The sequence below is a fragment of the Syngnathus scovelli genome, chromosome 15 (genome assembly GCF_024217435.2).
Source record: "Syngnathus scovelli strain Florida chromosome 15, RoL_Ssco_1.2, whole genome shotgun sequence".
In the NCBI taxonomy this organism is placed as follows: Eukaryota; Metazoa; Chordata; class Actinopteri; order Syngnathiformes; family Syngnathidae; genus Syngnathus; species Syngnathus scovelli.
Window position 1 is genome coordinate 700,124 of NC_090861.1, and position 15,305 is coordinate 715,428.

At 43.9% G+C, this 15,305-nt stretch overlaps 2 protein-coding genes across 5 annotated transcripts in view; one reads left to right on the forward strand and one right to left on the reverse strand.

Moving 5' to 3' along the window:
• robo3 (roundabout, axon guidance receptor, homolog 3 (Drosophila)) overlaps positions 1 to 15,305 on the reverse strand; it is a 64,554-nt gene that overhangs the window by 29,882 nt on the left and 19,367 nt on the right. For 2 of the 4 annotated variants that reach the window (XM_049742177.1, XM_049742178.2), the window contains exons 3-5: positions 4,036 to 4,196; positions 3,906 to 3,972; positions 3,567 to 3,804 (exon numbers count right to left, since the gene is read on the reverse strand). In XM_049742177.1, the coding sequence (XP_049598134.1) occupies positions 3,567 to 3,804; positions 3,906 to 3,972; positions 4,036 to 4,196 (466 nt within the window). Of the gene's footprint in view, positions 1 to 86; positions 144 to 3,566; positions 3,805 to 3,901; positions 3,973 to 4,035; positions 4,197 to 15,305 lie in introns of all 4 variants that reach the window. The other 2 variants (XM_068653123.1, XM_068653124.1) reach the window with 2 other exon arrangements.
• On the forward strand, positions 11,639 to 14,832 carry LOC125982034 (myb/SANT-like DNA-binding domain-containing protein 2). The gene is made up of 4 exons (XM_049742189.2): positions 11,639 to 12,135; positions 12,494 to 12,752; positions 12,825 to 12,888; positions 12,987 to 14,832. The coding sequence occupies exons 1-4, from the start codon at positions 11,683 to 11,685 to the stop codon at positions 13,876 to 13,878; spliced, it is 1,668 nt and encodes a 555-aa protein (XP_049598146.1). The 5' UTR covers positions 11,639 to 11,682; the 3' UTR covers positions 13,879 to 14,832.

Below are 15,305 nucleotides of genomic sequence, written 5' to 3' on the forward strand. Positions count from 1 at the left end.
AGTGGCTTTTGGTGAGCCTTATTCTTATTCCTCAGCTGTGAAAGGTGCAACATGCATTCTGGAGAAGACAAAACCAGAGTTCAAACCTGAGACGGACGGATCAGTTTGCTCACGAGGAGTGATAATCCAGTGGGCCAAAATACCTGTTGACAGTTGCACAATTTTCATTAAGAGGTACAGAAATGGGTTAATTTTAGGCTTTGACCCAATTTTAAGTGGAACATCATTTTTATTTCATTACCAAGTAACATCATTCTGTAGTTAATCAATGACTTCTTTCTTTCTTATAAGTTTGCAAACGATTCTGCTTTTGCCCATATGGCATCATATGTATGTATGTAAGCACTGTCTTATATCCTAATCCCCGCCCGATCCGCCTGCGCTTAAATCCTCGCCATGATGGAAAAAGTCAACCTTGCTTCTATTTGCATATGCAGAGTGGCGCTCTCCTGCTTACAAAGTAGAAAACCGTGCCCTTCCTTCCTCATCTTCTTCCCTGCATGCTCTTCACATCCTCCTCCTCCTCACCACAAATGCTACCTCGTGTCCATTCCCGCCCGCTGATGTACATAAAAATGTTTATGAACTTTTTTTTACTCTTCATATCAGCACAATTATTTTTTTTAAATGAACAAGTTGTTCAAATTAGCACGAGTCAATTAGCATATGTAACGCAGCTGTGGCCTGATATCATCCGAATGAAGTCATACTGTGACCAGAATCCAGTCAACCCCACTTAGCAGGGAGACGGACGGGCAGGCCCTCTCCAGAAAGCTCCTTCTTTAAAATGAGGTGATTATCTTTCCCTCATAGTGCATAATTGAGTCCAAAGCAGCTTTGTAACATAAAATGACATTTGATGATCAATTCAGGATGGGCATCACTCTTGTCCCAATAGATTGAGGCTTGAAATAAAAAATGCTCATTGATAAGCCTTTGGAGGATCCGGCGGCCTAGGCAAGGCAGGGCAAGGCAAGGCCTTGCTTGATGGAAACTCTGATGAGTAGGCTCAAGCTTAGAGCTGTTGAAAATACATCAAGATCCTTTGATGGTAATTGGGAGCCTTGCTCGACTGCTGCTGAGCACCTCCTGATGCTCTTTTGCTACTGTATAAAGCCCACAAGCCTCCTTAATGAGAAACACGGGAGGGGCAGATGGACAGATAAGGTGAAGGAGCGCTGGCTGGATGGATGGATGGATGGAGGAGAAAACGGCAAATGAAATTCAAATGGACTCAAACAGTCCTTTTTCTATTTTACATGAAATGAGTCACATTGTTGCCAAACGAAAAAGTCAAGGTGAATTGGAAATGAGGTGAAGCAGATAACAGGAATGTGCTAAATAAAGACGGCAAAAAGCAGAGAAGGCGGCGACAGAGTGACAGGAGGACTCCCTTTGACATGATGATTTGCAAAACCTCTTTGCCGTTGTCTATAGCCGAGATGTCCTTTAGTGACCAATATGGGAAAAGCAAATACGAACGACATGATATGGAAAATTAGAAAGCATTCAATTGGAGGCTTGAAGAGGTGCATCGTGCCTCATTACAGGGCTTGTATGTCCACAATACGGGTTTGTTTTGGCCAAGTGCCATCAATATGGGTCATCAAGCCCCCTCCCCTTCTGTTCTCCACCATAGGTGTCCGGCCAGCCGCGACTGAAGCCTGAAGCCTGAAGCCTGAAGCCTGAAGCCTGAAGCCTGCCTCCCCACTCATCAGACATTCCCTTTTTATGCCACTACAAAGGGCCAGTCACAGTCGCATTGCCAACATGTGTGCTGCTTAAAAAAAAAAAAAAGGTCATTTTTAATGATCCAAAAAGGCTCCATATGAGTCTTGCTGTGACAGCAAATGTGGCACGGTAATTATCATTTGAATTTCACCTGTCACGGGACTTAGTCCCAAAACTTACTCTTGTGGCGTCAAAGTGTGGTGAGAAACAGAGGTGCACGCTCCATATGAATAAACATATCTGGCCGCCTAAATACTCCCTAGAAATCCATTATTAATGCATATAGGGAATAAATGAGGATGAAAAGAGCAGCAGAATGACACACATTTCAATGCTGTTGTCATTTGGTGCAACAGGTACAGCATTGAGTCAAACCAGCGCCGCGGGGTTGCCTGGGAAAGAAAGACAGAATGAAAGAAAGAAAGAAAGAAAGAAAGACAGAAAGCTAACCCTCCCTTCTTTCACTTGCGCTTGCCAGCCTGCCTGCCTGCCTGCCTGCCTGATGGGCACCATACTGCTAGTCTTTCCTCTGTAAATCCACTATTGATTTTTTATTCCACTGTCAGCTTTGCAGAGATAAAACATGACAGAGTGCGTTGTATGATGCGAATGTAAAAAGATTTTCTTGCTGGTTTCTAGGCAAAAAAAGTCATGTGGTTGGAGGGGGGGGGTGGACATATTGGAGCCATTGGAATAATGAAATATTAAAGGATAATTAGTGGCTACATATGCACACGCAGACACAGACACACAGCTTTAACCAATGGGAATATTATTTCAAGATAATACTTCAAGGCGCAAGACGTGGCTTTAAATCAATAGGTACTTTTAGAAAAAGTTATAAATGTTCAAAATGATTTGTATTACTCCAGTTAGTGTAGGCTTGCGATTTCAACTCATTCGAATTTTCCAATCATTCAAATGCACCTCTATTACTTAGCATTAATTGCGTGACTATATTGATTGTCACGCACATAATTAGTTAACAAGCAGTCCCCGTGCGTCATTTGAGGTTGGGGGGGGCAAAAAATGATGGAGCGTGAACAACCACCAAATGGATCAACTTGCCGACAGTCGACTTTTGTGCTATGTGTAAGTAGATTGTCCATCCTAAATTGGTTATTGGGCCTCATTGATTTTCATTTGGACATCCAGGATGCGTCAAGCTGTCCTCCCACAGCCTTCTATGTTGTTTTTCATTCATTATTTTTGCAAGCTCATATACAGTAGAATCAATACCGTACTTTTTTTTATTTTTTTTTATATACGTCTTTATATGAAGTCCAGCGGACTAAAGCTTTTGCAGACTATTCTTGATGGTTTGGGAAAGACTAGAAAAAAGAGAATATGAAGCCTGACTCAGACGAGGCACGTTTGTCGTCTATCTTAATAGATTCATTGTGACTCCGTGTTTGAGCTCATGTTGGACACCACATTCAATCTACACTCCATTAATAATTGTGCTGCTTTTGCCATTCATCATATATTGCTTCCTGTCTGTCCTCTGTGACACATATAGACAATATAGACACAATAGAATTCTTTCCAGCGCCGTAAAAAAAATAAAAATAAACAGCAGCTTACGTAAACCGCTTTGAGTCATATTCTGTAGTATCATCCAGCTAGTAACTTTTAGAAACTAATTTAAAATGTACAAAAAATAATAATACATATTCGGAATGGCGTTTGAATTGAATGTCAAGCTCACATGACTTGGATTTCCTCTCCTGGCATTTCCCTCCAGTATCACAAAAGACACAACCTGTTTGTTTTGCATTGTTCTGCCCCGAGAAAAGGTGAAGGAAGCAAAGAGGAGATTCCAATTTGACTCTTACCGTTGAAGCCGCTGAAGTTGCCCCAATCCAGCAGAGAGCTGTTGAAGGACGGCAGCGAGGTGTTGAAGAACAAATCTGTGGTGTTGTTGGGGTTTCGGATGGTGTCGGAGAACAAGTTCATCTGGAGCAGGGTCTTCAGCAGATAGCGCAGCATCTTGACGCACACCCGCTCCAAAAAAAAGTCTGCTGCACAACTTTGCTGCCTCTTTTTTGGCGCTTCAAAAAGTGCCTTTTTTGTCTAAGATCAAATCAAGAAAGGGGAAAAAATGGATTAAATAGTGAGGAAAAATTGAGTTGATCAATTGATTAATGATGGGGGGGGGGCGAACACCCACCCACCCAGCGATCGAGTCCAGCGCTTTCCTTCCCGGCATGGGATTGTTCCTTCCTCCTTTCTTCTTTTGTTCTGCAATCACATAACTTCACATGCTGTCTCCTTTCACACAACCCCAAAAAAAAAGCCTCTCACCGGTGTAAAAGAATCCACCAATGTGATGATGACCCCTTTGGATTTGCTGCTCTCCTCTCAGCAACCCCTCCCCTCTGGCTCCTCCTGCGCACCTCCCTCCCTCCCTCCCTCCCATCTCGTCTCCTCTCTCGGGGGTCCGGAGGAGAGGAAGAGAGCAGGTGCTGTGGGCAATGAATGTTTAATTATTATATTAATAATCATCCCAGGAGGCTTTGAATAAGGGTGGCAGCGGACACTTGACTTATTGTCACTGTCACTACTGTAAATCACACAAGCAAGCAAGCAAGCAAATAAATGCATATGAGTTCTGCTTGTGAAGACGGACGGGAAAAGCCCACTTCCTGCTGTGTTTGTTTTTGCTTTATAATACAAAAAAAGAACGTCATCCTAGATACGTGCTCAAAGAAATATTTGGATGAATGCATCGTGATGAAAATAAATCAATAAAAACCTGCAACATATTGAAAAGCATTCCAATCTATTTGCCAACAATTTGCATTGTAGCACGAGTGCAGACTTCTGTTGTCCACTTTTGAGTGGCTTCTTCTATTTAAACACATTCCAAGTGAAATGAATGAGATTTTTCGCTCCTTTAAGTGTCAGTCTGCAATCTAAATTGCTGCATAATAAAGTTGCCACTTTTATGCTTGATGTGTGCAGATGCATATTGATGAATGTGCCCTCCGTAACAATAACAGGCAGGCTACAAATCATCATTGACACATACATATATGCGATGGAAGCAGTATGGTCGGTCGCATGTGGCCACTGGACTCCCCCGCTGACAGCCTCAGTGTGACTCCTAATAATCCTGCCTGTCCCTGCCCCCCCCTCGCTCGCCCTCCATCGGGGTTCCTCCGCACTCTCCGACAATGCCGGCTCAAAGTTGCTGTGACGACCCCCGCGGCTCACCCTTTTGGCCTTCGCTTCAGAGAGTCTTCAATTCATGAGACATCTCCGCCAACTTCATCCGCACATATGGACACATATGAAATATGCGCTCCAACCTCTTAAAACAGGCCTTTTTAAACTGGTTTTGTCCAAGGGAACAACTCTGGGCCCACTGCTTTGGCGGAATATTCTTTTGTTTTGCGGACCTATACAGGCATCTGTATGTTTATTTGGGGAATCTCAGCTACATTTGCCATCATTTGGATGGGGAAACGATTCACAAAATTAGCTGGAAAATAAATCAAGTCTGAACATTTAATCAATTTAAAATTATTTTTCCATTTGCAATTTCACGGACCACCTGCAATACCGTCACGGAGCACTAGAGAGCCGCAGACCACCCAATTCAAATCCTTGTTCTAAAACATCAGAAAGCGCATGTTTACAAAAATGTCTGCATTATTCATGAATCATTTTCAGGCTGAATATAGCCTTTCTTAAAAAGTCATTCATTTTTCATATGAGAAGAAAATGACTTGTGTGTCAGCTGTAGCGATCGTGTCTGACTTGCTATTGCTGCCGGCACCTGCAGTCAGCCTGGCATCATACAGTAGATATGCCACAGGACACCACAAGGTACCTACCACACGGGAACATCTGCGGCCACGTCTGGCTTTTGCCGCTGCAGTTTGCCCTTTGGGATTAACCACGCAGGGGCAAAGACAAGCGAACGTATGCGGCCACAACTCCACTCTCCCAGCTGGACGTTTGACGGCAAGCTGCCAGACTCAGTTACCCAACTGGGCAGTTAGTGAAGACTAACTTTGGGGGGAGGGAGGGGGAGGGAGGGGAGGGGCGTATGTGCAAGTGACCTGTACTGCAAAAGAGTTGGCAAGCATGATGATTAGAGCTGGGTGTCTGCCACTGCCCATATGCCAAAGAGGCGTAATTGCCGCCTCCATCATATACATTGAGTGTGCCGGCCAGATGGAAGCATCCCTGAGCAAAATGGCCAGCGGCTCCCTCTGGGACTCTGTGTCAACTAAGCCCCGACCCCACCCCACCCCACCCCAATGAACACTAGAGCTATCCCAAAAACTTCAGCCTCTCTTTAAAATACTTCTTGCTGCTCATACTCAGCTATACTTTTGATATCGGTCGGGTTACTATTATTTACAGCGTCGACTCATAGCACGTTGCGTAAATGATGGATTGGCGTAGGGAGCAGGGTTGTGGATTGCTCTACATTAAGTTTACCTATCTAGTAAAAACTATTTCTGCTCAGTTGCGTGAGTTACTTCAAGACTTGAGCTTCCATTGTATTGATTCAGAAATGAGGAAATGTGTTGTCTTTAATGGGAAGGGAGGTGCTTAAACAAAGCCGCAGCCCACCAGCAGACCATGTAAAGCCTGAACAAACGCTGGGTAATTGCACTACAATACAACAATTAGCCGTAACCGGAAGGATATTTAGTGGGAAAAGATGGATCTGTCACAGATTTGCATCTCATGAATTCATTTATTATCAAATTCATTTTTTCTCTTATTGTCATACCATTAAATTTCCAAATGAATGCAGATAAATGCAAAATATTCATTTAAATATGCAATGGTATTATAATGCAAGGTGGCAATTTAGGCAAGTCTGGGACCTTGTCTGCCTTTAGGCACCTCAAATTTCAAAGCTGATATCTTCAAGTGACTTTTGATGAGTTGCCCTCTTCACGTGTATGTCGGCAAGAGAAAAAAAAAAAAACATTCAATAGGTCTGCTGCTTTGCGTTCTCACAATCACTCCTAGTGGCCCTCCGCAAAATGGAGTTCATTCCAATCAGCGATAGAGCGGGCAAATATCGTAGCGTAACAGTCAAGAGGCCTACATGGTATTGATTGGTGCTGAAAAAGATGACTTATTTGTCTGCCCCCCTGAATTTGAAGAAAACTTTTGAACTTGATTGCTTTCCCCAGGCACACAGGCGCACTTCAACACACTCCAGGGAAAAATCAATGGCAAACGGCAGTCACAATTTAATGAATGCTCTTACACACACACACACACATTTGGCCATCACTCAGGTTGTTCCTTGAGTTATCTGATCAATCTAAATTCTCTAAAAATATATTTCCATGACCAGCAAAAACTGTGTGAGGACACCAAGTTCGACACAATTTGTCCCATTTTGAATGAGCAATTTTCTTTTTTGCGAGCAAGACCTTTTTTTTTTTTTTACAACTGTGTTTTCCACAAATTACATGCAAGAAGAAAAAAAACACTGAATGATACTGAACACTGACCATGACCTAGGTTTATTGTAAATGGGTCATATTTTTATAATGGCGCTGGTTATTTAACATGATGTTCTGTGCAGCTACAGGACCTAGACACATATGGGGCTCTTCATTACACATGTCAATGAGATGGATGGACAAAGCACAGTAGAGCACAGGTAGACTGGCCCAGGTGCATGCATGCCCCCCCCAGCAACTCACTGTCTTAATTAACCAAAGAGGTGAGCTGTCGTGCAAAATATGTCATGTCTCTTTTTTTTTTTTTTGATGTTGTTGGTAGTAGTGGGCTGTTGTGAATTATGGATTTGAACCATCTGGCCTTGAAGGCAAATGATATGCTTGACGGACAACATTAACAAAGACGGCGGTGAAGAGAGGGGCGTGTCGGAGAGCACAAGCTAAATTATAGCGGCGTGACCGCGCTATTGTGTTCCGTGATAGCTTGCTTATTCACAGCTGAGGCTGGCCAAATTGTTCTTTTATTCTTTTTTATTGAAGCCAGAGGCGTTTGGGGAATGATTAACAGACAACACAACAATATGTACCTATTGTCGTCCTGTCCGTCGTCTTTATTTAGTCTAGTCCCCATCCATTTATGATCAGGCTTTGCTCGCTTGGTTAACTTTGCCTACCCTGGACAGGTCCCAGCTATCAATGACTTGGAATAACAGCATCCATGTTTGTTTATATTTGCTAGACATCGCAACTAGTAAATACGGTCCAATTTGACTACGTTCCTTTTCTGGTGCTGCAATGTTTTTGTGTTCCTCCATATGGTGTGCATTTAGTGGGCAGCCAACCTCCTCTGGTCCTGAAGAAAAACCCTCAAAGGGCACCAGTCCCTCCTGCCTCTCCATAAAAACGAGCTTTTCATAGCAATTAGGACAGAGACCCGAGCGTCTCTACCAGACGCTATTCCGCCACGGTGCTCGCGCTGGCGCCGACCGATGCTGTTACAAGTCACTGAAACAAGCCGCTGGCGCAAAAGTTAATTGTCGGTCTGTCAGGAAATGACCGTGATGTTGTCATTAAAAACCTTCTGATCAGAGACAGACCTTTTATGAATCCATGTCTTCAGGCTCCAAAGGAAACGGACAAGCACCTTCTTGATGAGCGCTTTCGGATGTTTGTGCCTTCTCTCTAATGACATACTTGAAATTTAAATGGTCGATCTGAAGAGAAAAAGCTCAAGCAGAGCCTGAGTCACTAAAGAAAAAGAAAACTCAGATCAATATTTTGAGTGAGTGTCCATGAAAACAGTGCATTTAATTATACATCTAATCCAAATTCTGATTTTGTCCATATAAACGAAGCCATTGATTGATTTATCTCGGTATGTACATAGTCAGACTTCAGATCTCACCTCCAAAAGTATTATACTGTTAATCTCTTTAAACACGTTTGTATATTTATGAATCCATACATAACTCATGTCGTATTTGATCAGGCCGATTCTTGACTGCTAACACTTCATTGGTATGGGTAGCCCTTTAATTAGCTGTGTGTCTCTGGGGAACCATCACTAAAGGGGGATCTTGCCCTTCTTTATTACAATGTTTTAATATTAATTAAGGTCCGCCGCACACCATGCAGCCGTAGATGAGTGCATTGTACCGGCGCAAAAGAAAGTCATTCTTGTAAAAGTCACCAAATTGTACTCTTCCAATTTCATCCTGAAAGCAATTATCTTTGTTATTTTTGTTTTGCACTTTCACTGAATACTTTTCTCGTTTCGTTTCCACTTCTTGAGTAAATGACCCATCTGGTGTTGTTTCCCGAATGAGCTGCTTATTTCAAATGGTGCCCCATCAAGAGGTGCTCTCCAGTGCAGTGCAGACTAATGACCGCCCCTGCCCCCCCTTAAGCATGTTTGGGAAAGAAAGATTTAAGAAGATAGAAACAAAGTGAGCGACCTCCAAGGTGGAATTATTTGAGGGATTATGGACCAATGTCACACACAACGGGCCGCAGTGTGCGGTTTGACACGTTTTCGCACGTTTGTGTGTGTCACGAAATTTGGAGGCCCGTTAGAATTACAATCCGGACACTGATTGGATAAAAAAATGACCAGTGTCACGTATTTTGTCCTTTATGTAGTATATGATATGATGGAAATTCTCTCCAAAGAGGCTAATGGTGTATTGAGTTGTGGACAGGCCTAGGTTGTTCAGCTGCTCCACACCTGAGCTTTGGAGGGGGGGCAGGGGGGTCTGCGTGGACGGGCAAACCTTTGTAATCATTCACCATGGCGAGATAGAGCCATCATCCCCCAACTTCAACCATTAACAATCAACCATGTTCCCTTCATGAACAATGACACTTGAGGTCAAGATTTTCTGAGGCTGTTTGATATTTCATTAAATTGTGCATCAGCCAAAACTAAAGAAGTCTGTCTTATTTGGACAAATAAATTCATTGCAAATATTTAATAAACACATTCAGTCAGAGAATGGATTTTTCTTTTGGGGTCAAAGATGGTCACAGACTTAACATAACTTTAAGAAGACTGGGACACAAAGTGAATCGTGTTGCCATGACAGCCCAAAGACAGCTTCTGCACTGCAATAAATTAAACCGCTAAAACAAAAGCAAGACATTTCTATTCTGATTTAGCATTTTAGTTGCATCATAAGTTATGTAATCACCAGCTAATGATGTGTTTCTTAATTGTATATGCATGAGATGTTGAGAAATGTCCCTAATTTAAAAAGCTGTCAGATATTTAAATAGAATTGATGTATGGCACCCAGCTGCTGCCCTTTTGGAAGACCTTAAAAAAAAACATCACTGCATGTACCTTAGGCAAATATTTAACAAATTGGGTTTCATAAGAAATGATTTCTACCTTTCAAACCCCAAGGAATGAATGAATGAATCGTGTTGCAGCTTATAAACAAGACACAATCATTTAAATCAAATTCAAAACAGTGTCGAGATGTGGAAGTAAAACTCTCTATTCGTCTTTGGAAGCGCACCAACTTGAATCCCTTCAAGGCGAAAAACCCGTTGATATTTCCATCCGTTTACTGAGGCGTGACATGACTTTGGCCCTGACCCGGCGAGCCTACCTGGGTGTTTTGTTTTTGAGCTGGTGGAGATCAGATGTTGTTGCTCATGACATGGCCTCTCATTAGGTTGCCCGTTTCGTCTAAAGAAACTTAATGAGACAGTGTTTAATGTCCGTAGTCCCTCTCTGCCCTTGATATAAGGAGGGTGCGCGTGTGTTAGGGTGCGTCAAGCCAAATTACCAAGACATCTCGCTCAGCCATGGCACCTGGTACCCCCTTGTCGCTCGGGGGAGGTTAGCTCAGGGTAGTGGAATCCACTGGGACGGAGGCACGGCAGGGCCCAGCTGGAGGAACTTAAAGAGCTAAATGCTGATTGGGATGCTTCTGATGAGAGAGCCAGAGAGCCAGTTTCAGGATCAAGGGAGTCTGCAGAGGACTTGGAAGGGGGGGGGGCTTCTTTTGTTTCACAATGTGTGGGAGAATTTAACATCAGTCGACTGAATGCCAGAATAAGAGCATTCATTGGGATATAATAAATATTATATATTTATTTATTTATGTCTACTGAGACTGGGTTGTGATAAAGAACTAACATCTAAACAGCATGTGACAACTTACTGACAGCAGTCGTAATAAAGGTTATACCTATTTTTTTTTTTTCTTTTTTTGACCTTTATTTGGACAGCTTACTGTCTCTTTGGCCAGGTCAGGACCCCACAGGCCACAAAAAGCCTAAAGGTGGACAGATGGCAGAGCAAGCAGAAGTGGGCAGTGGTCCCTAAAGGAAGCCAGTCACACCAACGATCAAGTAAACAATGACATAATCCATCAAGTACGCCGTCAAATGACCAATTATTGCCTCAAAATCCAATATAGGGTCTCGTTCAGTGCCCGAGGATGACACTACCGAGTTGTTCCTTGGGACGGTAATGATGCGAGGAATCACGTTCTGATGGTAGAAATTGAAACATTTTGGGAGCTGAGCATGGTGTGTTCAGTTTTTAAACTGCCAAGAGTCAGTTTGATGTAACATCAGTAATATTATATACATACGTAGGTTATTCCCTACTCATGTTCCCTTTCTGTGCATTACTGCCACCTTCTTTCCAGCGGAGGTAAAGCAGCAAAACAATTTGCCAAAAGAGAAGAAGAAATGCAAGAAAAAAAAATAATAATAAGAAGAAGCAGCAGTAACAGGAGTAATCATGCATTACCACTGGTTGCCACCTTCTTCATATTAGAGAAGCTCAATTGCACAAAGTGATTCGAAATGAAAACATGTTCAAAGTGCAATTTGAAGGCGGGTTGTTTTTGACGCATCGGCCTTCCACGTGCGCATCCATCATCCACGGTTCCGCACCGCATTTTTGTCCATGCCTGACCCGAACGTCGCCTTCCCTTCCTTCTCTCTCTCCCTCCCTCCCTCCCTCCCTCCCGGCAACCTTAGCAACAGAGTGAACATGGCGGCGTCCAGCAACGCAGAACAATCACCAGAACTCTCGAGGCCGTTAAAGATCCCGAAAACCGAGGTGCCATCCCCTGAGTCGGAGGATTTGAGCGACCAGTATCACTCCGGTCCCTCCACACCCAACCGCTTCTCGCCGTTGAACGTGGGCTCCGCGGGCTCCGCGGGCTCCGGGGCCCGGACGGCATCGGCGGCAGCGGCGGCCGCCTCATCCTCCAACAACTACACTGCCTGTCGGGGTATGTCGTGGACCCCTTCGGAAACAAACGCCCTCATCGCCGTGTGGGGGAACGAGAGGCTGACGGAGGCCAAGATGCAGCAGTTGGAAGTGGCGGGTACCATGTTTACTGCTAAGGCCCCCGGCCCCGCCATGTACGAGCGGGTGTCCAGAGCCTTGTCGGACTTGGGCTACGAGAGGACCCCGTCTCAGTGCCGGGAGAGGATGAAGGTACACTGGATGGGATATGGAAACATCCAAATAGCCATGTTGTCTACTGATCGTTGCTTTAGAATCAATCAGTCGTGATCGACACGCTGCTTGCTACTTCATTCCGGCCGCTCGCGGATCAACTCTGTTGACAGACTGCTTGACTATGACGTCATAGGCACTTCCGGGTGGAACCTCTAGTAAACAAAGTGGGGCAACGACTTGGATAATGGTGATTTTGCCCTTCAGCTCTATCTATCCCTGTAGTTTAAGATCGTTTGGAAACCCAAAACAGCACAGCAATAAATGTTTCCATGAAAAGTCCCAAATATTCACGGGCGCGACTGCACTGATTTGAACATTTCTCTCACTCGCACAGACACTTCGGCGTTGCTACAGCCGCGTGAAGGAGCACGGCATCGGCAAGAGGAAGAGCAGCTATACCATAGAGCAACTGGAGAAGGTGTTTGGTCAGGGAGGCTGGGATTCCCAAAGCTGCGCTCCGGTGCTGATCAACAGCAGTGGACTTTACCAGGAGATGGAGTCTGACGGCAGCACCTTGGAAGACTTCTCGCAGGAGGACTGGTGCAACCAGGTGCTTGATTCGGCTTTCCAGGAGGGAGACGTGGACGCCGCCGGTAGGTATTTGGGCAGGCAGGGTCGAAAGTTTGGAAGAATGCTGAATTATCTGCTTCTTTTTTTTTTTGTAGAAGAAATACATATGCCGAAAAGCAGAGTTCTTCAGATTCAAGCAGAGCTGTCAGAGCAAATCCAGTAAGTGAGAATTTGAAGCACGCTTCCTTCACCCGCCCGTCCGCCGGTGCATTATAGAAGAAAGGCGGGTCTAATAGTCGTAATCCATTTCTTTTCAGGAAAAAGGACACGACGCAGACGCTGATACGGATCCTGGAATCGGTGCAGCTCAAATGGGAGCACTTTCAAACTTGGACCGAGTTTTCCCGCCTGCACCTCTCAAACAAGCTAGCCATCTTCGGCATCGGCTACGACACTCGCTGGCGAGAAGACGTGCGTTACCATTATGCCGAGATAAGTTCGCAGGTACCGCTGGGAAAGCGGCTCCGTGAATACTTCAATCCGGAGAAGCCTGAGGGCAAAAGCGTCATGACCAAAGTTCAAAAGATGAACTGGAAGAACGTCTACTACAAATTCCTGGACATTACCATCAGCGAAGCGCGCTGCTTAGAGCTGCACATGGAGGTGGACTGGCTTCCAGTGTCCTTGTCAAGGGAAGCAGGGTGCAGCATGTCCACGTCTCACTACCTCCTCCCCGGGGATCTCCCCAAGACCTACGGACTCTACGCTATCGGTTACGAGGCGGCGGCGGCGGCGGCGGCGGCAACGTCATCGGGTCGGACCTCTCCCCAAAGCGATACTCACAACTGTAGCTTACCTCAATGCGAGTCAGAGAACTGTCAGACTGATGGAGCAGGGAATAGTGACAGCACTGGGCCTAAAGTCACTTACTGCTACCTTGGCATTGCTGAAGATAGGACCATTCAACAGTGTCTCTTACAGAATTTTCAGATTCCTGCCAAGAAATACTTTCAAAGTGAGGGCTCCTTGCTGACTCATTTTCTTCAAGAGAACTGTCGCAACTGTGTCTTAAATGAGCCTGGCTCTTTAGCAATTTACATTAAATTCATAGAGGTGGATCTGGACTTCCTGTCTGCAGGTTCCTTAGTGGAGTGCCTGGAAACTGCAATCGGTTATTCTTTGAAGTACAACAACAATGAAGTATTCTAATCTGCCATATTTGGACGTGCGTTTGGAAAGGAGTGGATGCCCAACCAAGCTGAGGTGACCAGTTATGTTGCGACTGGACCTTGAGACTAAAATTACAAATCCACAAAATGCTTACATGTGTGTGGAAATGGGAACAGTCTTATTTATTTATTTATTTGTTCAAATGAATGCATCGGTCTACCTCAGTAGAATTAGTAGTGATGTAACAAGGGGACCATAAGAGATATCAGATGACTCGTGCTCAAACTACAGACTCATGAACTACGGGGCCTTAATTCAAATGGTATATGTGTCACGAGGAATATCTGAAAGTTGAATGAAGTCAAGAACTTTCAGCCCTCACTTCATTGGTGTTCAGCGCGTCGTCTGCTATCCCAGCCACATTGCAAAAACAGCTTCACTGAGTACTTTTCCTTCCCCATGGGTTGACCCTGAACTGAATAAGCACTAGAAAATTGATGGCTGTAATGCAAAGTACAACCACGAGTATACATGTTCTTGTGGTTTGGGGAAGAGAGAGAGAGAGAGGAAAAAAAAAGCGTTTCAGACTGGCTGACTACAAAATGTGAAACTGTAGCCTTTCTGAAAATAATTTCAGAGTTTATGTGCAATGTGCCAGTCAAGGACTGTCCAGAGTTGATTCAATGAAAATGGGAAAAGATTTAAAGCGATATTCTCCTTTTATTTGCAATCAAATTCACTGTACTGTATATTCAGTATAGATATAAAATATACCTTATATTGACATTAACTTATATAAATAAATATCTATCTATCTATATATACAGTATATATGTGCAATCCAGCTTTTGAAAATGTTTATCTGTTTTGGTCTGCAATAGCAGTCAACAGTGTTTTCTATTTGATTGGCTGACGCCTTGTTCTTGATTGTTGTCATGTGGAGGTCACTGTCATTGTTAAAAACAATAAATGGGGCACTGACTTTTTATTTGCTACACGCTGATTGTGGCCTTGTGTTTAAATGTGAAAACAAACGGTAGCCTTGCTTGTCAGTTATTTGCAGTGCAATTGATTGCATTCATTGAATTTGTTTTTCTTCAAAGCACCCTACAATAATGTGACATTTTGAACTGGAGTTTGCAAATGGAATTCAACAAAATTAAGCATTAGTATTCGCAGCTTCTGCATGAGGTTCATCCTGTTTCCGTTCGGGATAAACATTTACCCTGATGACCACAGGGTGGCAGACGAGAGACATCATTGAAAAAGAACTGGACATTATCTGCATGGAGTTACATACAGTATTTACCAAATATGATTAGAAAATTTGGACAATTGAGGCACTGCAGCACTGGCAAAAAAAAAAAAAAAAAAAAGACGAAAAATGAAAAGGCAAAGGTCCCCATGTTGCCATAAAGTATCATATACAGACCACAAGGTGGCAGATGTTTCATCCAAACGGTCAA

What these genes read in the sequence shown, in the direction of transcription:
- LOC125982034 (XM_049742189.2), top strand. Translation starts at nt 11,683, where the DNA reads ATGGCGGCGTCCAGCAACGCAGAACAATCACCAGAACTCTCGAGGCCG. An exon ending in AGTGCCGGGAGAGGATGAAG is followed by an intron (nt 12,136 to 12,493) that starts GTACACTGGATG and finishes TCACTCGCACAG; the next exon opens with ACACTTCGGCGTTGCTACAG. An exon ending in GAGCTGTCAGAGCAAATCCA is followed by an intron (nt 12,889 to 12,986) that starts GTAAGTGAGAAT and finishes ATTTCTTTTCAG; the next exon opens with GAAAAAGGACACGACGCAGA.